Here is a 26,259-nt window from a genome sequence, read left to right on the forward strand (position 1 = left end):
CAGTGTGCTGCGTCCGGAGGCGCTCGATCCTCCCCTCGAGTCGTCGCCTTTCGGCAGCGAACTCTGAGGTCAGGGCCCACGACACAATCCGTTCAGCGAAGGCGGCCGCCTGGCGTCAAACACCATCAAATTCAACGTCACATAAGAAGAACACACTACCAAAGACTACTTACATGCTTCAGCTGTTGCGCAACCGAGCCCGCCACGTCCTTGGCAGCAGCGGCCGATGCAATCTCGCCGCTGGCGCACAACTTGGCCCAAGGGTCCTGCGCAGACCCCTTTGTCACGGCGACCGACCCAGCCGCCACCGGTGCCAGGACAATAGCCAGTTGCCCAGCCTCTGATCCTACACCAGTCTCGTAAAAAAAAACTCACCAACAAGTCCCTGCCTTGTATGGGCGTCGAACATCGTGACACCGCCTACAAGAAAGTCATCCACGAAAATATCCATGGAGACTTCGGCCCCGCCAACCTCCGTCTCAGCACTACGCGACGGGGATGCAGGCCTTCGCTCTGGTACGGGCATAGCAGGGAGCGACTTGCTGGGGCCGGGGGCGGTGGACTTCACGACCAGCGGAGGCTTGCTGGTGCCAGGGGCGGTAGACTTCACGATCCCTCGAGCCATCTTGACCTCGCGGCGCGGGTCCCCGACCCTCGCAAACGCCCGGCGCTTCCGCGACACGTCTTGGCGATCCTTTTCCATCACTGCCGATACAACAGCAGCAATATTCCGCACGTAAGGAAAAATCTTCATCTCACGAGCTAATCGAGACGTACGAATGTCCTCGCCGGCCGCCCGGGGGATCGAAACATTCCTAGGGCACCGACCCCCGATAACCTTCAGCATTCGCGCCAAAGATTCATGGAGCCCAGGCGAAGACATCCTCTCCCCGGGAGCCGCGCAGGTTCCCATTAAATCCACAGCAAAACAATCGGAAGCCCCCAACCCCTCAGCTGCAGTACCTAGTTTCCTCTTCTTAGTGGCCGCAACCGGCACTGCTCCCCGCGAAGGGCCTTCGTCGATCGATGACACCGCCCTCTTTCCCCGGCGGTCGCCAGCAACAACATCGTCGTCTCCTGGGTAGCCGCCATATGGTAGACGGTTCAACTCAAAAACATGATTGAAACGGACATTCGAACCGCGGATATCCCAACTACGCAAGGTCTCAGTCTTCGGTACATATTGCCCTACAATCCTTGCGACCTCGGCCTCCACTTCGCGCACAAACGCGGCCGGGTTCTGGCCCCGCAAATCCACAGTGAAGGCTGGACTTCGCACCAACTGATCGCTCAAGGTCGACATCCAACGGGGGCACACTTCGCCAAGTACCCAGCCCATGTGCCAGGGGCCACACTTCATATCCAATAAATTCCTCAACCAAATAGCATCCGCTGCTCATGCGGGCAGCGTACCGAAGGGCCCCTTCGTCCTCATCGTCCTCCGCCACCTTGAATTGTGGGAATGCCACATAGCAGTGAGAGCACATAATGGCCGCAGGGAGCCCAGGCAGACCTTTGACTTCCCCACAAGAAACATAAAACCAAAAGTCCCACCAGTTGCCCCACTTGTTCCGGGCACAAGGGACTATTTCCACGACTTCCACCGAAGTCTTGCCAGTCCTCGGCATAAAGGTGCACGATCCAAATTGTGCAATCTTATCTCCTATTTTCTTCTTTTGCTAGTGCAGGCAATAGTTCTTGGCTCCACAGATGGCTGCACGCCGTAAGAAGCAACCGCCCAAACATACTTCGCTAGGGCCACCACAGCGTTAGGCGTCAACTGGTGGATCTGCACGTCGAACCTCCGCAAAACCTCCGCCACGAAACGATGCGCCAGGAGACGAAGGTCGGCAACGAAAAATGCCTCAAACACAACCAATTCGCCTTCAGGCTCAGGGATTTCCTCAGCGCCCGGAACCCGCCCGACACCGTCACCAAAGTATCCAAGCTGCTGCATCTCCTGCACGCGAACCAAGGAGATCCTCGAAGTGCCGAACTCCACGGTGTGGCCTGGCTGCAACTCTATCGCGACTAAATCACTCAAGGTATCCTCGGACGACGGATCGACCGACGACACACTCGCAGCAGATGAGGAAGAAGACATTGCTACGTACCATCGGCGGCGGCGTGCGGTCTGCTTGACGCGGGCCAGATTTCCAAAGCGGGAGAGCAAGGAGGGCAGGCGAGCGGTTTGCAAAAGTTAGGGTTTTACAGCACACGCAAGGGTAAGAAACAGTCACGGCCATGGCCGCCTTTTTATAGACAGGACGCGACGCTTCGGGAAACACGCAGTCCAACAGTAGCGCGTCTATCAACGGTCACACTTCAAAAACCCCCGCGGGACCACTTCGAGTAAGGGCAGCGTCTCCACCATCTAGCAGCGTCTTCAGCACCAGATGACTTAGTCGAACTGGTCCCTCGGATGGCAAATGTTGGGGCGAAGGCGAACACGCTACCCTTCGCTAGATGCCTTCGTCGCCTCGTCACTCCGACGAAGACTATATCCACAGAGCACGCCCGAGCAAGCCGAAGGCGTCGAATGGATGAAGACCGGCGTGTCCCCCTTCGAACTCTCCGTTGCAAGACGAAGGCTCTGTCGAAGTATACTAGTCTCATGTCCTCACCGCGTATGGGAGGCCCATGCGAGATTCGGCCCACTGTAACGGGCCCCGTGCAGATAAGTGTATTACGGGCCGTGTTTGTAATAGCGTTTACTGTAATGACTATCTGTAACCTCCCCTTGTGGGAATATTCTGGGGATAAACCGGGCACTCGAGGGCATAAACGTCTTTGACAAGGGACGGGTGGTCACTCGAGTGCCTATAAATACCCCCGTACAGTGCCCTCACAAGGCTGGATTAACAGAGCTATTGCCATCCCACGACAAACTTTGCAAACACTCTTTCCACTTTCCCATTGGATCAACTTGCCTAGGAGAGCAAGTTCCAACACTGACCCCACCCACGCAGCTACCACACCACGCAAAAAAAGTGCAGAGCGAGCATTCGAACCCACACTTGGGCATACTATATAATCTACCTCATGAAGGGCTTACAGATGGGCCCGGATGGTGAAGAGGTGGAGCCTAGGCCCCACTATAATCTGGCATAACCTTCGCTTGCACTTTGCACTCTTGACCCTGCGAAGTCGTGCCCCTGACTCTGCGGAGAGTTGGACTTCGCTGTCTGGGGAAGAATTTGAGCCTTTGGGACACATTCATTGGGCTACAGTGAGCCCCCCTTTGACTTCCATGGCCCTTCGCTTCACCCCCTCCGAAGGCCGCGGTCGAAGTCCTCGACGTCGGTACAAGCCGATGTACCCTCCACACACTGTACCTGCACTGAAGCATGTTTGATCGTAACCGGATTAGACTGGTCGAGGGGGCGCTCGGCCTTCGTTCCAACACTAGCCCTTGAGGGACCATTCAACTTGGTGAGCTAATTCTGAAGTCTTTTTTCGGAAGATGGTCGAACGCTGCCCTCTCCCATAGGTAGAAGTGGTCCCTCGGGGAGGGGGGTTCGTAATGTGACCGTTGGGATGTGTGACGTTTTATTGTGTGACTTTTGGTTTCCCGAGGCATTTTCATGGACTTTAAAAACTGGCACCGCTCATGGGGAGGGTTTTTCTCTCGCCTGCTTGAACCATTTCCGCATACCGCCACCGACGTCGCCACAAATTTTCCAGCGCCGTCGGGGCCGCAAAATTGCTCACTACTGGTGATCTGGCTCGAGTGAAACAAATTGCTTGCCGCCGCAGACGGTACGTAATATCATCATCTTCTTCATCATTGTCCGCAACGACCGCGTCGTTGAGCGCGCTGTCATCAAAGAAAACGATTAGCGATTTGGTGTTGATCGCGGACTGTTGCTGGGACATATGGTGGAGTTCGGGATGTCGTGGATATCCTCGGGGCATGTGCATGAAATGCAACATTTGGGTTATTTTGGAGTCGACGTGGGGCATGATCCGGGGGCCAAAGAGGTCCCTGAACCGGAGGGAGAGCTAGCGGTCTTTGAGGTGTTTTTCACAACCGGTCTTTGAATGCCTGTGCACCGTTTCGTTATCGAAATCCTGGCTCGCTGCGAAGTCTAGCTCCACCAACTTACAACGAATGCCATGGTGGCATTGACAAAGTTTATTTGGGTGGAGACTACGTATGGGGGTGAGCCGTGGGTGGATGTCTTCACAAAGATTTATTGCCTTCGTTGGCAGGAGAAAGTCACCGGTGGCAAGATTACGTAGTTTAACATGTCCACGTTTACGCTGAGGACTGGGAAGACTTCAGGTGAGGTTGTCCAAATCGTGCCATGCGCGAAGAACAAGTGGAGGAATTGGTGGGATTTTTTGTTTTACGTGGTGACGAAGGACGCCGGGGGATTCCTAGGCTGCCTCCGACCATCATGTGCTCGCCCTGCTACATTGCCTTCTCGAATTTTAAAGTAAGGAAGGGGGATGTGGATGAAGACGCCCTGCGCCGCGCGTCGAAAATGAGAAGTGGTCGGGACTTGGTGGAAGAGCTCATTGAAAGTCGCCTACAGGGGGGTTGAATAGGGCGAATCTGAAATTTACAAACTTAAACACAACTACAAGCCGGCTTAGCGTTAGAAATAGAAATGAGTCCGAGAGAGATGGCGCAAAACAAATCGTGAGCGAATAAAGAGCGAGACACAATGATTTGTTTTACCGAGGTTTGGTTCTTGCAAACCTACTCCCCGTTGAGGTGGTCACGAAGACCGGGTCTCTTTCAACCCTTTCCCTCTCTCAAACGGTCACCTAGACCGAGTGAGCTTCTTTTCTCAATCAAACGGAACACGAAGTTCCCGCAAGGACCACCACACAATTGGTGTCTCTTGCCTTGGTTACAATTGAGTTGATCGCAAGAAAGAATGAGAGAAAGTAGCAATCCAAGCGCAAGAGCTCAAATGAACACAACAAATCACTCTCACTAATCACTAAAGCTTTGTGTGGAGTTGGGAGAGGATTTGATCTCTTTGGTGTGTCTTGTATTGAATGCTAGCTCTTGTAAGGTGTAGAAGTGGGAAAACTTGGATGCCAATGAATGTGGGGTGGTTGGGGTATTTATAGCCCCAACCACCACAAAGTGGTCGTTGGAAGTGTGCTGTCGCATGGCGCACCGGACAGTCCGGTGCGCCACCGAACACTGTCCAGTGCGCCAGCCACGTCAGCAGACCGTTGGGGTTCGACCGTTGGAGCTCTGACTTGTGGGCCCGCCTGGCTGTCCGGTGGTGCACTGGATAGGCCCTGTAGGCTGTCCGGTGTGCCACCCGCGTGTGCTCTGCTCCTCTGCGCGCGCAGGCATGCATTTAATGCGTTGCAGTCGACCGTTGCGCGCGAAGTAGCCGTTGCTCCGCTGTCACACCGGACAGTCCGATGTGCACCGGACACTGTCCGGTGTCTCACCGGACAGTCTGGTGAATTATAGCGGAGCAGATTCCCGAAGCTGGCGAGTTCAGAGTTGCTCTTCCTTGGGGCACCGGACAGTCCGGTGAATTATAGCGGAGCTCCTCTGAAAATTCTCGAAGGTGAAGAGTTGGGCGTCGAGTTCCCTGGTGCACCGGACACTGTCCGGTGGTGCACCGGACAGTCCGGTGCGCCAGACCAGGGTGCCTTTCGGGTTGTCTTTTGCTCTCTTGTTTGAACCCTTTCCTTGGTATTTTTATTGGCTTATTGTGAGCCTTTGGCACCTGAAGAACTTATGGACTAGAGCAAACTAGTTAGTCCAATTATTTGTGTTGGGCAATTCAACCACCAAAATCATTTAGGAAATAGGTGTAAGCCTAATTCCCTTTCACTCATCGCTTGCAGAGTGTGGCTGCTGGCGCACGGTTGGGAGGTGGGCGAGGTGAAACTGTGTTTGATGCCTTTTTGAAGAATCGGATGGTGTTGAGTCCAACATTCGCCATTGATCTGCGTGGACGGGACAGTGCAGCCTTTGCTAGGGAGACGAAGCTGAGGCGGTAAAGATTGTTGGTAAATATTCGATGAAGACTGGGATGCTAAGAAGCTGGAATTTATGTAGTTCAAATGTTAGGCTGAATCGTGTGTTTGAGCTGAACGGCCTCCGCTATGGCCCATATCCTGAAGAGGGCTCCATTGATGTCGAGGATGCTGAGGAGCGCAAGAAGAAGGGTGGATTCAAGCGTTGTGGGGTGGATGAGCGGTGCTCCAAGGGTAAGGATGTAGTGTTGCTAGTGTGGAAGACGAGGAAGGTGGAGACGAAGATGAAGGCACTAGCAAGGGCAGCTGGAGTGGCGGAGGCCTCGAACAAGTTTGCTGAGGAGCTAGCCGAGACTTGCACTGAGCTGAGAGAGGTCATGTCTTCGCCTGTTCTACGAGAAGCATCTGCTTGGATGCTAGAAGTGACTAGGGGTGAGTGGTGTAGAGATGACTGCATTCCTATGGCTTCTGGCGAGGACGATTCTACATCTTTTCTAGCTTGGTATTTCAAAGTTTTTCCTTACAAGCGAAATGTTGGCGCTGTTGTAACAGCTGTGCTGGACAAGGACTACCAGGAGTCTCCAAAAAAATAAGAGGAATGCTCCGCTGTGGCTGGTGGACCCTCGTCGTGAGACGAAGGCCGTCCACACTAGCACGGCTAGAGGATCAAAGTCCGAAGCTACAAAGACTGTTGCTGCCACGGCGGCGATGCCTCCGCCCGTGGCGCGTGTTGCTTTGGCCGTGGGGACTCCTTCGCCTGACAGGGCTGTCTAGGATGTGGCGCCATGCGGTACTTAGGTGGGTGCAGCTGGCGGAGTGGTCCCCGATGTTTCTGTTGAGGACTACCACCCCGAAGGCATCAGCGAATTCAACGCCCACACTGGGCTGCGACAAGTATTGTGTGTATCTGTGTGCTCGTTCTGAATTTTCACTCTAACTTACCTTTGGCTTCTGTTCTTGTCATGCGGATGAGGACTACGTTGCCAACTTCAAACTACTTTGGGACGACCACCTTGTCCCTCCAGGTCTTTGTTTCAATTTGTTATTTGTTGATGAAGTCAAGGGCTTCGACTCGAATGGCTTCGAGGAGATCTTTTGATGCTGCTTTGTTGGTTTCTAGGGTGAGGTTTGGTTTGGTTTGAGGAGATCCAAGTTTGAGTTCCTGCAGGGTCAATGCTTCTGCTCCATACATAAGCTTGAATGGGGTAAACCTTATTGCTCTAGTCTTTGTTGTGTTTGGGACCCATAAGACATCAGGAAGGTGGTTAGTCCACTTCCCTTTTTTGTCGTCAACAAGCCTTTTCTTGATGGTCATGAAATTTTTTCCGTTCGCTCTCTCGACGAATTCGTTCAATTATGAGTGGTAGACAGAAGCGAAGATGACCTTGGTTCCAACAGGTATAGAAGTCTCTAAATTCTTGGTTGTTGAATTGTTTCCTGTTGTTCACTATGATTTCTGAAATGGCATACTAAGTTGTGCCAAAAAAAACTTTTGTGTTGTTTTTTACTTTTTTATGTGATGGTGGATGCAACCTTTGCCTCAATCCATTTTGTGAAAAAAATCTATGACTACGAAGGCATACTTGAGGTTGCCTTGGGCTGTGGATAGAGGGCCAACAATGTCTACCCCCATCACTACAGGAGCCATGTCGGGCAATCAACTTTGTTTGTTGTGAGGGCCCCTCTTCTTGACGAGAACTTTTGACATGCATCGCACGTACATGCCACATTGAGTGTGTCCTGGATTATCCTTGGCCAAAAGAAACCTTGTCGTGTGACCTTGGATGTGAGGGGCCTAGGCCCTATATGTCAGCCACAGTCCTTTATGGACTTCGAGCATGAATTCATGGCCCTCATGTTGAGTGATGCATTTGAGGAGAGGTTGAGTGATGCCTTTTCCGTATAGGTTGTTGTCAACTATCATGTATACATGACTTCTGTATTTGATCCTTAAATCCTTGGATCTGTCCTCGGGATTAAAGTGTTGGCGCAGATATAACATTATCGGTGCCCTGCAATATTCCTGCATTATGATGTCGAGTGGCCTATGGCATTCGACAACATGTCAGACGAAGGGTACAATTAAGACTTCATAGAATACTTCTGATGGAGGGGTTCGCTTTTTGCCAATGTCTTTGCTAGTATGTCAGCATCTTCATTTTTATCCCTGTCGACATGTTGTATCATGAAATTGCGAAAATATTTTGCTAGACTTCGGACTGCCAGAGGTACTATAGCAGTACTGACCCTTTTTCTATTTGATTGACCACTATCTTGGAGTTTGTCTTGACCATGCATGTTCAGACTCTGAGCACTCTGAGCTTGTGAAGGCCTAGATGACAACTTTATATTATGTTATGTTGTTAGTGCATAAGTCTGAGTTTGAAGTAAAATTAAGACTGGCGGTGTATCTATACTTAGCGCCCGAACGGGGCAATGAGGATTGTGATGTCCCTTGTCCCTATGTGGCCCCAAGCACCGTCACACTGGATGGTCCACACTAAATTTGGCTATTGTTGCAAAGGGTTTGGTGACATGGTCCAATCGACAATGAAGTCTGCCATAAATTGGGATTTTATTGCGCTTCTTGACTCAAAGGAGGGGTGGTATTCTAATAGTTCCATGGCCCACCTTTCTATTCTTGCGGAGGGCTCTAGGTTATTGAATATGTCATTGACACTTCGATCTGTCAATGCTCTTATTTTGTGTGCCTCAAAGTAATGCCTAAGCTTTTGGGACGCCATAAGCAGTTCATATGCTATCTTTTTCATTTCTAACATATTGGACTTCAACCCCATGAGGACTTCGGAGACAAAATAGATTAGGTATTATTGTGGTTTGCCCTATATCCCTTTTCCCTGGACGAGGGTTGCGCTGACTATGCTAAATGTGGTTACAACATAAAGTAATAGTGTTGTCGCTAGGTCAGGACTTATAAAGTTGTGATCTCTGCTAGGTAGGGCTTGAGGGATTCAAAGGTTGCGGCCTGCTCAAGACCCTAGTTGATGTTCTTAGCACCTCGTGTGATTTTAAGGAATGGCAGACTGCTTTTGTCTGACTTGGAGATGAATCTATTGTGTACTGTTATTCTTCATGTCAGCTTTTGCACATCTCTTATTGTTTGTGGAGGTTGCATTTCTATTACTGCTTATATTTTGTTAGTGTTAGCCTCGATGTCTTTGCAGGAAACAAGGTAACCCAAAACTTTTCCCTTCTGAATGACAAAGATGCACTTCTCTAGGTTGAGTCAGAGTCTAGGCTCTCTTATGTTTGTAACTGTCTTTGCGAGGTATACTAGGTGGTATTCTTTGTTCTTGCTAGCGACGACAATGTCATCAACATAAGTGAAAATGTTGTGGCCGACATGGTTTTTCATAATAGATTTTGTCACCCAAAAAAAGGTGGAGCCCGTGTTCTTAAGGCCTTCGGGCATACGTACAAAGAAGTAGATGCCAGAGGGTGTTATAAAGCTTACCTTGGACTTGTCTTCCTCTTTCATGTTGATTTGGTGGTAACCTAAGAAGTAGTCGAGGAGTGACATGACTTTTCACCCTGCTGTGAAGTCGACGATTTGTCTATCCTAGGTAGTGGGAAGTAATCTGTGGGGCATGCCTTATTAAGATAGCTGAAGTCTATACATGTTCTTCACTTCTCATTTTTATACTTTACTGTTGGTCACTTGTTCTCAAATGTTGTGAGTCAAGAACAAGGCAACACAATTGTTAATCATTAAGGACCTTCGTCCTTCAAAGAATTATTTCCTTACGAGTATAATGCTTCTTAGACGAAGGTCAAGAAAGGCAAACCATCATCATATTAATGCAAGGGTAGGAATGCGAAGGAATAAACGTGATAATTATATCTTAATAATTTATTTATTATTGCATTCCACAAAACATATATGAATGTCAATAATGTTAATGTTACATTGATACCTTCGGCTTGCTCGAAGGCGAGGATGCGAGAGGGTGAATATAATCCACCGTGAATAGTACGGGGGTATTGTTTATCTATTAATCGGCTCGAGAAGCAGTCCGGGTAAAATTACATCCATGTCCTTGAATATTAGTTTACAAACAACTTAAACTAAGATGGTCTAACTAGTCCTTTTTCCTTCTTTGCTTGTCCTGAACCAAAGTTACCGAGCTTCGGCATTCCACAATGTTGCTTCTTCGCAGGATCTTCGTCTTGAGGACCTTCGGTAGAGTAGAAGACCCCCAACATTTACCATTACCAAATTGGCGAGCCAAGTTGGGTAATCTATGGACTCAATAAGCTCCTATAGAAGTCACTGGACTTCAGCCTTCGTTGTCATGGTCTCTTCATACGACATCTTGTAGAGTATTTACTTTTTGGGTTTGACCGAAGGGTTGAAACTGAGGCCATGCTCTATGATGCTATGGATAACGCGATGAGGTCTAGAGATGACCATGCGAAGACATCCTTGTTGTTGTTGAAGAAGGCTAGCAACTTGTTTTCTTCATAAATGTTCAAGTCTTCGCTTATCGTACGGTTTATTAGATACTGCTGGGTCTAAGGGGATCCGTTTGGCCCTTCGTTGCTCTAAATGGGGTTTGCACATTGTGCTAGCCAGGGACAAAGTCTCTTTCTATGTTGCAGACCAATTCTCCATAAACTTTTATTAGCACATGAGAGCAAGGTATCTTCATGCTCAGATAAAGGTCATGAATGGTTGCTTCAAGTGTAATTATCGAACCCATATCGAGAATGACATTGTAGGGGTAGCCCATGTCCATGATGTCGAAGGTAATTTTCTCTATCCTCGCATTGGGGGAGGTGCCAAAGGATAATGGTAGTCTTATTTTGCTAGTGGGGAAGGTGGCTTTCCCACCAAATTCACATAATGGATTGTCGGCTAGTTGCAGCATATTATGGTTGATGCCCATTCGATTGAAGGCATGCATGAATATGATGTTTGTCTGGCCGCTGTTGTCAATGAGGGCCTTATGAAGCTCCTAACTTACTTTATTGCAATTTACAACCATCGCGTCAATGTGTGGGCCACTTTACAAATCTACGTCCCTCGCATCAAATGTTAGCGGAACATGAGACCACTTAGTTTGGACTACATGCCTTGTTACAACGACATGGTTGACCCTTTGATAGTGATCTTTTCCTGCTTCTTATTTGCGAAGTCTACACTAGAGCTCTGATGATCATAATAAAGGCAATAACAGGAATGATGTCCCTGCAAATGATAAGAGATGCATACAGACTGATAGGTAGAATGACAGCGCTAAACATATTCATCTCGTGCTCGGCTGATCATGGCCTACCTTTCCCACAATACTTTGTGTGGAACCAAATACTTCAATTAGGGCCTAAAGTAGGCAACTGTCTTTGAGTCACTCAAGTCATACCTTGTAGACCTCACAACTCTGGTAAGTCTAGACCTAGCAACAACATTCTTGTTATATGTCATGTCATCATTCAGCATGGTCAATGCAATCCTCATCCAAGAAAAAGAAGATGAGGGTAAAATCTAGCAATACCAGTCTATTTCCTCTTTGAAGTCCTTACAGAGTCCAACACAAACATGATAGAAATGGATAAAATAGCTTATGCAGTCCTAATGGCCTCCCGTAAACTCCACCATTACTTTGAGGCACACAAATAAATAAGGGTACTGCCAGATCAAAGTGTAAATGATATAATCAATAATCCAGAGGCCTCTGCAAGAATAGGCAAGTGGGCCATAGAAGTATAGAACTGTTAGAGTACCATATCTCCTTCAAGTCATGGAGTGCAATAAAGCCCCATATCCTCGCAGACTTCATCGTCGACTAGACTAGGCCACCAAACCCTTCGCAACCACCACTAGAAATAGTATGGACCATCCAACGATATGGAGCCTAAGGCCATACGGGCGCAGGGGACACTGTAGTCCTCATTGTCCCTTCGGACATCAAGTATAAATATGTTGGTTATCTCAACTTCACCTCAGACTTTGATAGGTGCACCAATAATGTGGCAGGATATGAAGTTGTCATTCTTGGTCTTCGCAAGCTCAGACCTCTTAGAGTCAAAACTTGCATAGTCCAAACTGACTCTAGAATAGTATTTAGCCACATAGAAAAGGAATGTGCAGTGTGATAGCCCATATTGCTTTAGTACCTCTTGGTCACGTGAAATCTTGAAAATAGTTACGTGGATTCACTGTCCAATACATAGAGAGGGGGAAAATAAAGAGTCCAATTTGCTAGCAAAGACTGGCAAGAGGCAAACACCTACCATCAGATGTAATCTACCAAGTCATAGAAGTACCCTTCATCAAGCAAGACAGTAGAGGCACAAGAGTAGTAAGTACCATAAACCATGAAGACTCGAGAGCTTCAATAATGTTGTACGTGTGTGGGCACTACAACCCCAAAAATAGGTCTAAGGCATCTAGGCTAAAGTATAGAAGCCACGAGTACACAATAATTGACAATAATTCATACAGGAAAGACATTGTATAACCTCTCCTAAAGTGCATTGCCCAAGTCGAAGGTAGAGAACTCCTGATCGAAATCCACAAAGGCCTATGTGGCTGCCACATGGGCCCTAGAGCCCTCACATCCAAAGCCAAAAGTTTTCAGCACTCATGCGAGGCATGCAAACAAAGCTAATCGCCCCACATGGCCCCTCTAGTCAGGGATCGTCAAAGATTCACTCCATGTCATGCACTCATGCGAGGCATGCCAAAAGTTTTCAGCACGAAGGGGGCTCGCTCGCAGCAAACAAAGCTAATCGCCCCACATGGCCCCTCTAGTGGTGGGCCATAGACATCATTGGTCCACTACCAATGGCCCAAGGCAACCTCAAATATGTCTTGGTAGCCGTCGAGTATTTCATGAAATGGTTCGAGGTAAAGGTTTTATCCATGATAGCTTTGAGCACTCCACAGAAGTTTTGCTGGCAAAACATAACCTATCATTTCGGAGTCCCCACTAAGATCACAGACAACGGAAATCAGTTTTACAATCAAGAATTTAGAGACTTCTGTGTCTCTCTCAAAACTAAGGTCAACTTCACTTTCGTCTACCATCCTTAATCAAATGGAGTTGTTGATAGAGCCCATGGGACAATTGGGCTACTTACTTTATTAACAACATATTCACTTCAGGTGGTAGCGGACACAACTCCAATGACCCTAGGTAACCATAGTTCTTGTTTTTTCATGTTGAGACTTATTTTTGTTTGCATTGGATACTAGAATGTTGATGAATGTAATGCTACAATGTTTGAATGGATGAAACATGGACTTATATTCGTTTACTGCTTCATATATTGTTGATGAAATCTTGAATGTGAATGTGTATATGTATGTGACTCAATATGTATATATGATATGTTTGTTGATGAAATATGTATATGTGAATTGTATATGAATTTGTGGAAATTTCTAGATTCTTGGAAATAAAAAATCTCGACGGTCGTCTTATTTTCGGCAGTTGACCTGGTCGCCGAAAACAACTCTTATTCTTGGCTAAACACGTTCGATGAGGTTGTGCCACCGAAAATAAGTCTTATGCCATCAAGAACACACTATTTTTGACGGAAAAGGTTTACCGTATGTGCTACGGTGACAAGATCAAGCCCTTAGCGATAGTGGGCCTCTTTTGTGAGAGAAGTTGGTCTCTGAGGTATGGGCCCTGAGAGCGTGGCCCCCTTAGTAGACTGGTAGCTAGGTCCACTAATGGTTTTCTTTATTGAGATCTTATGAGGTGTCATGACAGCATCAAGAGTTATAGGGCGTGTGTTTGTTTCGTTGCCTCACTTACCACAGTTTTCCACGCCTAAGGTTAGGCAAGTTGGACGAGTTAGGCATGTGTTTGGTTTATAGCCATAATTATGACAAGATTTTTCTTAAGTCCCACTCGTTAATGACTTATAAAAGTGTGGCATATTCGTTCTCTTAGTCATGGCACGGTTGTGGCGCAGATGGCCTGTTTGGTTGTATACTTAAGGTGCCAAAAATTGTCATATATTTTCCTGAATAAAAGAATGGTGGACAATAACCAGATGGTATGGATGTGTGTGCCGTACCATTTGATTCCTGTGCTGGCTTGCATTGGTACCCCTTTGGTTATTACCAGCCATGCGTACATATGAGAAATAAATTCCATGCGTCATTGCACTATGATCTGCCTGTCTGTCTGTCGTCACTCATATCGAGCCACCAACGACGACCAAGCACTAGCAGCCATGTAGTATAAATACCAGCTCGCAGGTTGAACAATGGTAACAAGCTAGCTAGCTAGCAGCGCAACACCACCGATCAGCTATACAAGCAAGGTAGCTACCTAGTAGAGTACGTAGAGGCCGGGTCTCCAGAAGACGAACATGTCGTGGAGCTCCGACGAGAACCACAGGTTCGAGCAGGCGCTGGCAGATTACGACGAGGATACTCCAGGACGCTGGCAGCTCGTGGCCCAGGCGGTCGGCGGCGGCAGGACGGCGGACGACGTCTGGCGCCACTACCTGCACCTGGAGGGGGACATCGACGACATGGGCGCCAGGGAGCGGGCGAACCGCCGCCGCCAACAGTACCGCCGCAACGCCCAGCAGCACCAACACCAGCACGGCGCTAGCGCCAACGCCAACGCCTACGCCAGCCGCAACCATATTAGTCGGCGGAGCAACGGCGGCGGCGCCAGCAGCAGTAACACTAACAACATTAGTAGTCATCGCGCTACTAACAGCAACGACAGGTGTATATATATACGTACGGCTGCCAGCTAATTGTCTTGTTTCTATATACATTGCAATGTATAACTAATAAGGAGCGGATACGTGTGTTGCAGAGCCAAACGCCCGCAGGAATGAGACGCCGGCCGGCAGGAGAGACGATGAACCACACAAACTACTACTACACACAACGTACGTACTATCCTACTACCATAATATGGTGGATATCGCCACCTTTCCGCGTACGAACGTGTATGCTCTAATTAAGGAATAATCCTAGCTATAGCCTATAGCCCCCAGCTAAGGGCTTGTTCGGTTAGCTCTTAATCCATATGGATTGAATGGGATTGGATGGGTTTGAACCCAAACAAGTCAAACTTCTTCTCAATTTTTTCCAATCTCATCCAATCCATGTGTATTGGGAATAACCAAACAAGCTCTAATGTGTATTGCTCTAATGTGTATTGCATGCATGCCGCGTACGACGGACGTACGCAAGTGTAAAACCTTGGGCACTATTTATATGTATAAAGTTATATCGTACGTGTGGATTGTGTGATTATATTAATTTATCAGTGCTAAATTAATGATGGCCACATGTTTGGTCGACGCCAATATCGGACACAGCTTTTTTGTCGAGTGCTTGAGACAATCGGTAAAGCTCAGAAAACTCTCGGTAAAATCTTCGTCGAGTATGATTCTCTACAAAGAGGTCTCGTTGACAGGAACGACTTCTTTGCCTAGCACTCGGCAAAAGAAAGCTCCAGTGGGTCCCTTTGCCAGTTTCACTACCGGAATCCGAGGCTTTGCCGAGTGTCGGCCTCTTTGCCGAGTGCTTTTTTTCGGGCACTCGGCAAAGCCGGCAAAGTTCGACTCTCGGTAACGAGCCTCTTTACCGAGTGCAGGACACACTCGGCACAGGACAACACTCGGCAAAGATATGAAGAAAGCGCTCGGCAAAGGACCGTCAGCGTCCGTCCTAAAGCTGACGGCCGTCAGTCTTTGCCGAGAGCCGAAGACTGGCACTCGGCAAAAAGGCTTATTTGCCGAGTGCCAAATACTGGGCACTCGGCAAAGAAGGCTTTGTCGAGTGTCTTCTATAAACACTCGGCAAACCATATTTTTGTTTTTTACATTTTGACCACCAAACTTTTTGTGGTATGTTCCTACACTATGTACACCTACATGTACCATTTTGGGACAATTATAACAGTGTTTGCAATATCTAGTAGATTTAGTTCGTTTATTTGAATTTCTTCGGAAAATTCAGATTTGAACAGCAGGTCACTCGAAACTTGGAAAACAATGCATGAAAAAATGATATACATGCTACTTAGCACAAGTTACGACCGATTTCAAGAGCGGACCGGAAACTTCGAGCACCATGCTCACTTAATATGGTCGTGAACTTGCCATCCAGGTGTTTTAAAATTGTATAAAATACAAACAATGTCAGAAAATCATGAAACCTGTCCACGTGTCATGATATCATATGTAGAGGCTGTGATAAAAATTTACAAAAATTTCGAAAAAGTTGTGACGCACTATGTGTAGAAACCTAAGAGATCCACATTGAAACTCCATGATTTCATGTGTGGTTCTCTTAGGTTTCTACACATACTGTCTCACAACTTTCTCCAAACATTCTAAATTTTTTATCACAGCCTCTACATATGATATCATGGCACGTGGACAGGTTTCATGATTTTCTAAGTTTGTTTGTGTTTTATACAATTTTTAAACACCTGGATGGCAAGTTCACGACCATGTTTAGTGAGCATGTTGCTCGAAGTTTCCGGTCCGCTCCTGGAATCGGTCGTAACTTATGCTAAGTAACATGAATATCATTTTTGCATGCACGGTTTTTCAAGTTTCGAGTGACCTGCAGTTCAAATCTGAATTTTCCGAAGAAATTCAAATAAACGAACTAAATCTACTAACGATTGAAAACACTTTTCTAATTGTCTCAAAATGGTACATGTAGGTCTATATAGTGTAGGAACACACCACAAAAATTTTGGTTGAGAAAATAAAAAAATAAAAATGTAATTTGCCGAGTGTCTACCAGCTAGCACTCGGCAAAGACTACTTTGCCGAGTGCTAGCTGGTAGACACTCGGCAAAGAGTTATTAATGAATTTTTGCCGAGTGCCGCAACGGGGACACTCGGCAAAGACTACTTTGCCGAGTGCCGCCGATCTGGCACTCGGCAAAGAATATTTTAAAATTTTAAAAAAATCTTTGCCGAGTGCCAGATCGCTGGCAGCCTGGCACTCGGCAAAGAAGGAAAATAAACTGCCCGCGCGTTCTTCTTTATCCTTCTTTCTCTCCTCTCACTCTCTCTGTCCGCCGCGTCCTCCGCTCGCCGCCGCCTCCCCGCGCCTCCCACGCCCGCCGCGTGCCGCCGGCTCGCCGTGCCGCGCCACTGCCGTCCTGCCGCCCTCCCCGAGCCGCGGCCTCCCCGGGCCGTCGTCTCCTCCCCGCGCCACCGTCTCCCCCGCCCGCCACCGTCTCAAGGTATAAAATTATAAAATTATGTATTGATGTTTATATTAATGTATTGATGTTTCATAGATTAATGTATTGATGTTTCATAGATTATGTATTTGAATAAACACATGTTTATATTAATGTATTGATCACTCATAATCCACCCACCCAAACTACGTTCCCCCCACGCCGCCACTCGCACAACACACTCCCATCCAATCCACCACTGCACCGACCCTCACACAACACACTCCCCGCGAGTTCGAGGAGCATCTACCTGCGAGGCCCCGCGAGTCTCCCTCAGCGTCCCATACTTCGGGACAGGCGGCCACTGATTCGGCCGGAAGGAGAGAGGTATGTAACTTTATGTTCTTCATTCTTGTTCATATTATGTGTTCAAAATCATAATATAAACTGATACTTTTTATTTATCACTTGGACATATCTTGGACGGTTGTGGATTATGCTGGGGGTCATCGTCGCCCCCCAATGGCATCCTCGGCCTGCTGTGCAGGGAACACTTCCCTGCACTGGTGGAGTACGCCGGAGTGACGGGCCCAGCCTTCACCTTCGACCACTACGCCGTCGCCCCCGATGCAGTAGACCGAGACGGCCGGGAATTCAATAACAAGACAGAGCGGGTGAAGCAAGAGTTGTGGGTAAGTCTTAGTATAATGTAAAATATGTCACATTCGTTGCAAATTCTTGAAATAATGTATGGATACATCGTTTTTGTATGCAGGATTTCTTCAGATGTGAAGCTGGATACGAGGCTAGGGCGGATGTAGTGGCCACCACGAGCTGTAAGAAACTCGTCGTGGACATGCACTATGAGGCCCGAATCCAGGCCATCGTCACCTACCACGGCTCCGTCCTTAGGGAGAGGGTGACCAAACCTCAAGCCCAAACCATGTCGTTGACCAGGGAGCAGTACCTGCATGTAAAGTCATGTATGTTTGGTACCATTACTCCATGCATGAATTTTATTTTATCTTCTCATATGCACTTTACGTGTTTACTTTGTAGATGATTCCACATTGGTGCGCCGCACATCCTCTGTGCTGGGAGCAGATGGTGGATAGGTGGTATTCGGCTGAGTGGGACGAGGCGCACACCGCTAGCCGGGAACGACGTATGATGATGCAAGGCCCCTCCCACCACCAAGGCAGCCGGAGCTTGGGCCAATATGCCAACGCATGGGTACGCCCTCTTTTTTATTTAGGTATATAGCACTGAATTAGATATTATTTCTAACTATCTCGTTGGTTTTCTTGCAGTCGGCGTCACATGGTGGCTGGCCTTGCTGCACCTTCTCGGCCTATGCTATGGCCCATAAGGGTAAGGCGACGTCCGACATCACCTACAACCCGGATGACGGGCCCGAGGCCTACACCAACCCCGCCGTCTACAGCCGCCTCCATGACTACATTGCCATGGCACAGGAGGTCCATGGCCCAGAATATGATCCGAGCACCGAGCCGATCGACCCCGATGTGCTCATGAGGGTCGGAGGAGGTAAGAGACATGGGCGGTACTGGATTGCCAACGGGGCAATCGACTCGTCCTCCACTCCCACTCTGTCTCAGGTGAGAGCAAGGAGCACGGGCTTGAGTCCAGCCATACGACCTCGGCACGACAGCTCACAGCATCGCATACAGCAACTCGAGGTTAGTGCTTCTGTAACTCGTCCTTCCTTTAGTTATATACCTTCTCTTTGAGTTACTATAACGTTGGCTTGTAATATTACAGACCCAACTAGAAGAAGAGAGGAGGGAACGTCACAAGATGGAGGCGAGGATTATGGCGGAGCGGGAGACGTAGCGGGAGGCTCGCCTGGCAGATCATCAAAGGATGGCAGAGATGTTCCAGTACATGCAGAGCCTTGGCACCGCACAGGGCATCGCTCCGCCACCTCCATTGTTCCCTCCAGTTGACCCTGCTCTCTTCCATACTCCTGTGAGTATCAAAATTGTAGTTAGATGTTGGTAATGCATCTGGTATAACACATGCAATCTCTTCTCTGTGCAGGGCCAATCTGGGGCGGCATCCAATAACCCTCCGGAAGGGTTCAGCCCAACACAACACCAGTCAAACCGCCCACCTCCATGAGTGTTGTGTTTTCAGTGTTTAGACTTTAGAACTTGTGTATAATACTTATGTTTGTGTTTGATACTTATGTCAGAGCTTGAGACATATGAGACTTATGTTTGTGTTTGATACTTGTGTTGAACACTTATGTTTGTGATGGATATTTATGTTTGTGTTGGCTATTTATGTTTCTGTTGGCTATTTATGTTTGTGATGATATCTGTGATGTATATATGTGATATATATGTGATATCTTTTATTTGTGTGGATGGAATACAAAAAACAAATAAAAAAGATGCATACTGGTCACTTTGCCGAGTGTAACACTCGGCAAAGAGGTGCTTTGCCGAGTGTCAGGGTCATAACACTCGGCAAAGAACAAAGACTTGGGCACCGGTTTAGGGACTTTGCCGAGTGTAATGTCACTGGCACTCGGCAAAGAGGCACGCTTTGCCAAGTGCCGCACATAGCACTCGACAAAGAACCTGACATGGGGACCCTCCCCGGCGGGCTCTTTGCCGAGTGCTGCTGGGCAGACACTCGGCAAAGGCAACTCCTTTGCCGAGTGTCATCCGTGACACTCGGCAAAGAAGCCGTCTCCGTCACCCCGTCACCGTAACGGTTGCTTTTCTTTGCCGAGTGCCCCTGGCACTCAGCAAACCTCTTTGTCGAGTGCCCGAGAAAAGGTACTCGGCAAAGCCTTTGCCGAGTGTTTTTACGGCTTTGCCGAGTGCTTCGGGCACTCGGCAAAGCGCCCGTTTCCGATAGTGTTTCTTTGTCGAGAGCTCTAGCAGGCAATCGGCAAATAAGCCCCCTTTGCCGAGTGCCTACTGTACTAGCACTCGACAAAAAAGCCTCTAGTGAGCCCCTTTGTCAGTCTCTTTGTCGAGTGCTCTTGTAGGCACTCGTCAAAGTGATCTTCTTTGACTACAACACTTAGCTGCCTTCTTTGACGAGTGCTATGGTCATGGCATTCGGCAAAGAACCTCTCTGTCGAGTGTAACACTCAGCAAAGTGACCAGAAAACCCCTTTTTATTTGTTTTTATAATTATATCCAAACAAACAAAAGATATATATATCATTGACATCACATATATCACAGAATCAACACATGTATCACCAACACCATATATCTCACAAATATAACCACATCAAACAAGTTTCAAAAACATAAGTCTCACCAAGTATCTCACAACATCAAGTATTACCAACAATTACAAGTTTAACAAACACAAATATCACCAACACTCACAAACATAAGTATCAAATCATCACTAAGAGATCATCAACGAGATGGTCGACTGGATTGGTTCGGCGAAGGGCTAGGCGAAGCGTGAGGGTTGTTTGATGTCGCCGTCCTTGCACAGAGATGAGATTGCATGTATGAGACCAGATGAATATATATCATGCAAGATTAAAATTTTGATACTCATAGGAGTATTGAACTGAGTAGGGTCTGCTATAGGGAAGAACAACAGAGGTGGTGGTGCAAGACCCTGTGTGGCGCTAAGGCTATGCATGTACTGGAACATCTCTGCCATCCTCTACTGATCCACCAAGCGAGTCGCCCGCTCCACCCTCATCCTCGCATCCATCTCCATATGTTACATCTTCTCTTCTTCTAGCTGAGCCTGTAATATTTCACCCTAATGTTATAATAATGCAAAGAGAAGTTATATAACTCAATGAATGACGAGGTACAGAAGCACTAACCTGGAGCTCCTTGCTCGCACATGAGATATAGTGGGAGTGGAGAACTAGTCGATTTCCCTGTCGGCAATCAAGTATCACCCATGTCTCTTGTCTCCTCCGACCCTCATGAGAACATCTCTGTCAATGTCCTCGGTCCTTGGATCGTAATCTAGCCCATGGACCTCCTTTACCATGGCGATGTACTCAGTGAGGCTGCTATGGATGACAGGGTTGTTGTATGCCTCGGGCCCATCCTTTAGGTTGTAGATGATGTCAGACGTCGCCTTGCCCTGTGGGACATAGCATACGTTGAGAAGATGGAGCAAGGTTAGCCACCATGTGACGTCGACTACGAGAAAACCAACGAGATGGTTAGTAATCATGTCTAATCAAAAGTTAGACTAAAATAAAGAGAGTGTGTACTCATACTTCTACGTATTTTCTAAGGTTGTGGCTGCCTTGGTGGTGGGAGGTACCTTGTATCATCAAACGTCGTTCCCAGCTAGCATTGTGTGCCTCGTCTCCATAGAAGTTTTATGATTTTATGTGAAGACCGGCTAGGTTTCTACACATAGTGCGTGACAACTTTCACGAAATAGTATCAAATTTTTATCAGAGTCTCTACATATGATATCATGACATGTTGACAAGTTTCATGATTTTCTGACTTTGTTTGTGTTTTATACAATTTTAAAACAACTAGATCTCAAGTTCATGGTCATGTTTCGTGAGCATGGTACTCGAAAATTTCGGTTTATTCTTGAAATAGACATAACTTGTGCTAAATAACATGAATATTATTTTTGCATTCATTGTTTTCCGTTTTTTGAGTGACTTGCAGTTCAAATCTGAATTATCCGAAGAAATTCAATTAAACGAACTAAATCTAATAGTTATAGCAAACACTTTGATAATTGTGCCAAAATGAAACATGTAGGTCTATATAGTGTAGAAACATAGTAGAAAAAGTTTGGTGGAAAAAAAGAAAAAAGAAAAATAAATTTTGTCGAGTGTCAGAGAAAGACACTCGGTGAATAATTAATTTGTCGAGTGTCTGCCAGTGGACACTCAGCAAAGAAGTTATTTTGTCGAGTGTCGACTTCTGACACTCGGCGTAGTTAACGACCATCAACTATAGATGACTGATGACTGCCTGTGCCGAGGGTCACATTTCACCGAGAGCTTGACGCTCGGCAAAGACTCAAGCGTCGATGTATGCCGAGTGTAATTGTTAGCCGAGCGTGGCACTCGACAAAGAGACGGATTTCGAACAAAGGCGCGAGTAGTAATTCTTCTAAAAGAGAAAGAGAGAATGCATATGCATTGGATAAATCCCCAAGTTACAGTGTTTTTTACATCTAGAGTCCCCGAGCCACACTTGGATCAGGTTCTCAAGGGCCACCAACGATGCGCCTAGGGGGAGATCCATCGTGAGGCGAAGGTCGACCCAGTGCAGTGCTGGGCGACCACAAAGGCAATGACAACACCACGATGGATGTCATGATCTATGACGTTCGCTTGTAAACCCTACTACGAGCCATCAAGAACAAGGCATCGGTAGCGCGAGCCACCGAAGACCGGAAGTAGGGACGTTTTGCTTGAACCATTGTAAATATTGCCCCCACTGAGCACACTATCGGGATTCAGAACAAGTATATACAAATTTACTCATTGGTACCCGTTCGAAACACTCACAATACTTTCGTTTAGTTTTCGTGTCTTGGCACTCATGCTCAAAATGATATTGTTGAGCGTAAGCATAGTCATCTTTTTAAGACTGTTCATACCCTTATGCGCGTTTCCTCTACCCCTCATTTTAGGTCGAGGTTGTTTTTATATCAAATTATTTAATTAATAGTTAGCATTCTTCGACTAGGTAGAATTTCTTTGGAGCTAAATTTGTGTTTTTGTTGTCTTCTCTTCTATCATCTTTGCAAGAGCGGATTTATCTAAGCATCTTGGTCACAAAAACATCACTGATTTGTTCATGCCCCCTTTGTTTTGATGGAGCTACTATCACGTGAAACAAGTCAAGGATAAAGTGGCTATTACAAGACTAGATCTAGACGAGTTTAGTCAAACATTTTTAGTAGATATCAGATCTACTAATAAAGTCGCTCTATAATAAATTCTAGACCTAAATTTTCATTTTTATCGATCAAGCTGTTCTTCTAAACAGCCATCGGTCCTCCTCTCCTGCGGGGAATGCAAATCCTGGTCATGGGCCTGAAATAAGTATGGCCGAATAACAGGCCCATACCGGCAGTTACAAGATAATAGTTTTTTGGGGTGTCGGACTCGGATCGGACACTTTGCACGGAGGGAGCACCAGTACCCAATCCTCCTATCCATTCATCTCGCCCCGCCTCGGCCATGGCGCCACTGCCAGCACCACCGACCGCGGCCTCCGCCTCCGCATTCCTCTTCTCCCCGCCGCGAAGTCCGAGCCGCTACCTGCACCCCAAGCCCAAGCCCACCGCCACCATCCTCTGCTCTTCCACCTCTGCCGCCACCGCCGCCGGCTCAGCATCGCCCTCCCTCTCCCAGCAGTTGGAGCCGCTCTCCCGCACGCTCCTCCACGACAAGCCCACTCCGATCGCGGACCGCCCCACCCCGGAGCCCACCTGGGTGAACCCCACCAAGCCTAAGCCCAGCGTGCTCTCGCTCCGTCGCCACCGCCGCCGTTCCCCTCCCGCGAACACTTCCTCCACGCCGCTGCAGCCGCTGCTGCGCGCCCTCCGCGCACTACCCGAGGATGCCGACCTCGCGGGCACCCTGGACGCCTTCTTCCTGCAGCAGCAGGGGCAGGGTGCGGCGCCGTCCCCCTCCGACGCGCTCCTCCTCCTCAACTACCTCCACCCGTCGTGGCGCAAGTCGCTGTCCCTCCTCGCCTGGCTGCGCGCGCTCCCAGCCGGCGCCTTCCCGCTGGACACCATCTTCTTCAACGTCGCCCTCAAGTCGCTCCGCGCTGCGCGCCAGTGGCCGCACGCCGAGCGCCTCGCGCTGGACATGCTCGACGCGGGCGTGCCCCTCGACAACATCACCTACTCCACGCTCATCACCGCCGCCCGCCGCTGCCGCCAGTTCGCCAAGGCCGTCGAGTGGTTCGAGCGCATGTACGCCGCCGACGGCGTCCTGCCAGACGAGGTCACCTACTCCGCCGTGCTCGACGTCTACGCGCAGCTCGGCATGAAGGAGGAGGTGCTCGCGCTCTTCGACCGCGCCAGGGGCAGCGGCTGGAAGCCCGACCACGTCGCCTTCGCCGTCCTCGCCAAGATGTTCGGGGAGGCAGGCGACTACGATGGCATCCAGTTCGTCTTCAAGGAGATGCGGGAGGTCGGCATCAAGCCCAACATCTTCGTCTACAACGCGCTGCTCGAGGCGCTGGGCAAGACCGGCAAGCCCGGCCTCGCGCGCAACCTGTTCGAGGAAATGATCGACCAGGGCGTCGAGCCCAACGCGCGCACGCTCACCGCGCTCGCCAAGATCTACGGCAGGGCGCGCTGGGGCCGCGACGCGCTCCAGCTCTGGGATAAGATGAGGGAGCTGAAGCTACCCGCCGATAGCATCCTCTGCAACACGCTGCTGAGCATGTGCGCGGACGTGGGGCTCGTGGCCGAGGCCGAGCAGCTCTTCAACGAGATGAAGGATCCGGAGTGCCGCGACGTCCCAAAGCCGGACAAGTGGAGCTACACGGCCATGATCAACATCTATGGGAGCAACGGGGACACAGACAGTGCGCTCCAGCTGTTCGCGGAAATGCTGAAGGGCGGGATAGAGCCCAACATAATGAGCTACACCATTGTCATCCAATGCCTCGGGAAGGCACGTAGGATACAGCAAGCGGTGGAGGTGCTTGAGTCCGGGCTGGAGAAGGGTCTCAAGCCCGACGATCGGCTCTGTGGGTGCTTGCTCTCTGTCATCGCTCTGAGCAGCGGGGAGGAGATGGAAATGGTGCTCTCCTCGCTGGAAAAGGTCAACCAGAACCTGGTCAAGCTGATCAGAGTGCTCGGCGACGCCCAGGTCGGTGGTGACGATATCACAGAGGAGCTGAAGAGCGTGCTGAACAGCGCTGCCCCTGAAGTACGCCGTCCTTACTGCAACTGTCTGATCGATGTATGCCGCAACCACGGCTTCCCTCCACAGAGGGCAAGGGAAGTCTTCCACCTTGCCCAGACCTATGGTTTGTACTCCAAGCTTCAGAGCAGGAAGGACGAGGAGTGGTCGCTGGACCTGCGGTCGCTCTCGGTTGGTGCAGCCAAGACAGCGTTTGATGACTGGATGCAGACTGTCTCGGAGCGCTGGGCGCAGCAGAAGGACTTGCCAGAGTCCTTCAGCGTGTACACCGGATCCAGCACCCACAAGTTTGCGCAGGGGCTGGCAAGTGCTTTCGCCGCTCATCTGGACCAAATGGCGGTGCCATTCCATGCGAGCGAATCTCAAGCCGGCAGCTTCATCAGTTCAAGAGATGATCTGGTCTCTTGGTTGCAGATGAGCAGGTCGTCCGCAGTCGTTGCCGGATGAGGCGCAGTGGTTGTGGCTGCATAATGCTCCAAATTCCAAAGGAAAGAAGGGCTCAGTGAGCAAACTGGGTGATCATGCATTTGTTGGCCTGCAGTTTGTATGAAGAGAATTGGAAGTCTGAAACGCGTAGATTAGACGGTAGCACCAAGCCGCTCTTCAAACATTGGCTGATTGTCAGACTTACACTGCTGGTTCTGTTTCTGAAATTCAAATGCCACTTCTTAAATTCCATTATATCCTGGTGGAAGAATTGTATAGTTTTTCCTCCCTGCACACAATGTGCCGATTTGGCTACTACTAGTATAATACTACCGCCTTGGAAGTTGGAATTGACTACAGAGTTTCATCACAAATGATTGGAAGAGCTGCTATTTCCATTGATCTCGTGTGTGTGTGTAAAACAGTCTTGTTGAACAGACATGCCCCTTTGGTGACATATGAAACTGCCTAATCCTAACAACTAACCTATGATTAAATGGACGACATCATCTCTTGAAGAGATGGAGATGCCTGTTAGTGTACAGCCATCATTTCACAACAGATTTGACCCCACTAGATTTGTGTCCTTTTCTTTCTATTACTACAGAGATGGTTTAGTTTTGATTGGTCTGTTCTCTACACAACAAGTTTACATATAGAGCGGCAGGGCTGTAATGTTACAACTGCAACAGTTTTGTACCCAAAAAAAAATACAAGATGGTCATTAAACCGATAATAATAGCACAGGTGATGCACAGAAAATGCTTACTTACACTTCAGGGGAGCCACATTTGCCTTGAAATGCAATGCTCGGGGGCATAGTTCCACATTAAAAAT

The 26,259-nt window shown here is 48.5% G+C and overlaps 2 protein-coding genes across 2 annotated transcripts; both read left to right on the forward strand.

Moving 5' to 3' along the window:
* Positions 1 to 14,205: 14,205 nt before the first annotated feature.
* Positions 14,206 to 15,190, forward strand: LOC100275986 (uncharacterized). The gene is made up of 2 exons (NM_001149888.2): positions 14,206 to 14,672; positions 14,766 to 15,190. Exons 1-2 carry the CDS (start codon positions 14,305 to 14,307, stop codon positions 14,785 to 14,787), a joined length of 390 nt encoding a protein of 129 aa, NP_001143360.2. The 5' UTR covers positions 14,206 to 14,304; the 3' UTR covers positions 14,788 to 15,190.
* An 8,034-nt stretch (positions 15,191 to 23,224) lies between these two features.
* Positions 23,225 to 25,791, forward strand: LOC100191385 (salt-inducible protein). Its single transcript, NM_001136819.2, has one exon. The coding sequence runs from the start codon at positions 23,293 to 23,295 to the stop codon at positions 25,441 to 25,443; it is 2,151 nt and encodes a 716-aa protein (NP_001130291.1). The 5' UTR covers positions 23,225 to 23,292; the 3' UTR covers positions 25,444 to 25,791.
* The last annotated feature ends 468 nt before the right edge of the window (positions 25,792 to 26,259 follow it).

Source organism: Zea mays, chromosome 1, assembly GCF_902167145.1.
Source record: "Zea mays cultivar B73 chromosome 1, Zm-B73-REFERENCE-NAM-5.0, whole genome shotgun sequence".
Taxonomy (NCBI): domain Eukaryota; kingdom Viridiplantae; phylum Streptophyta; class Magnoliopsida; order Poales; family Poaceae; genus Zea; species Zea mays.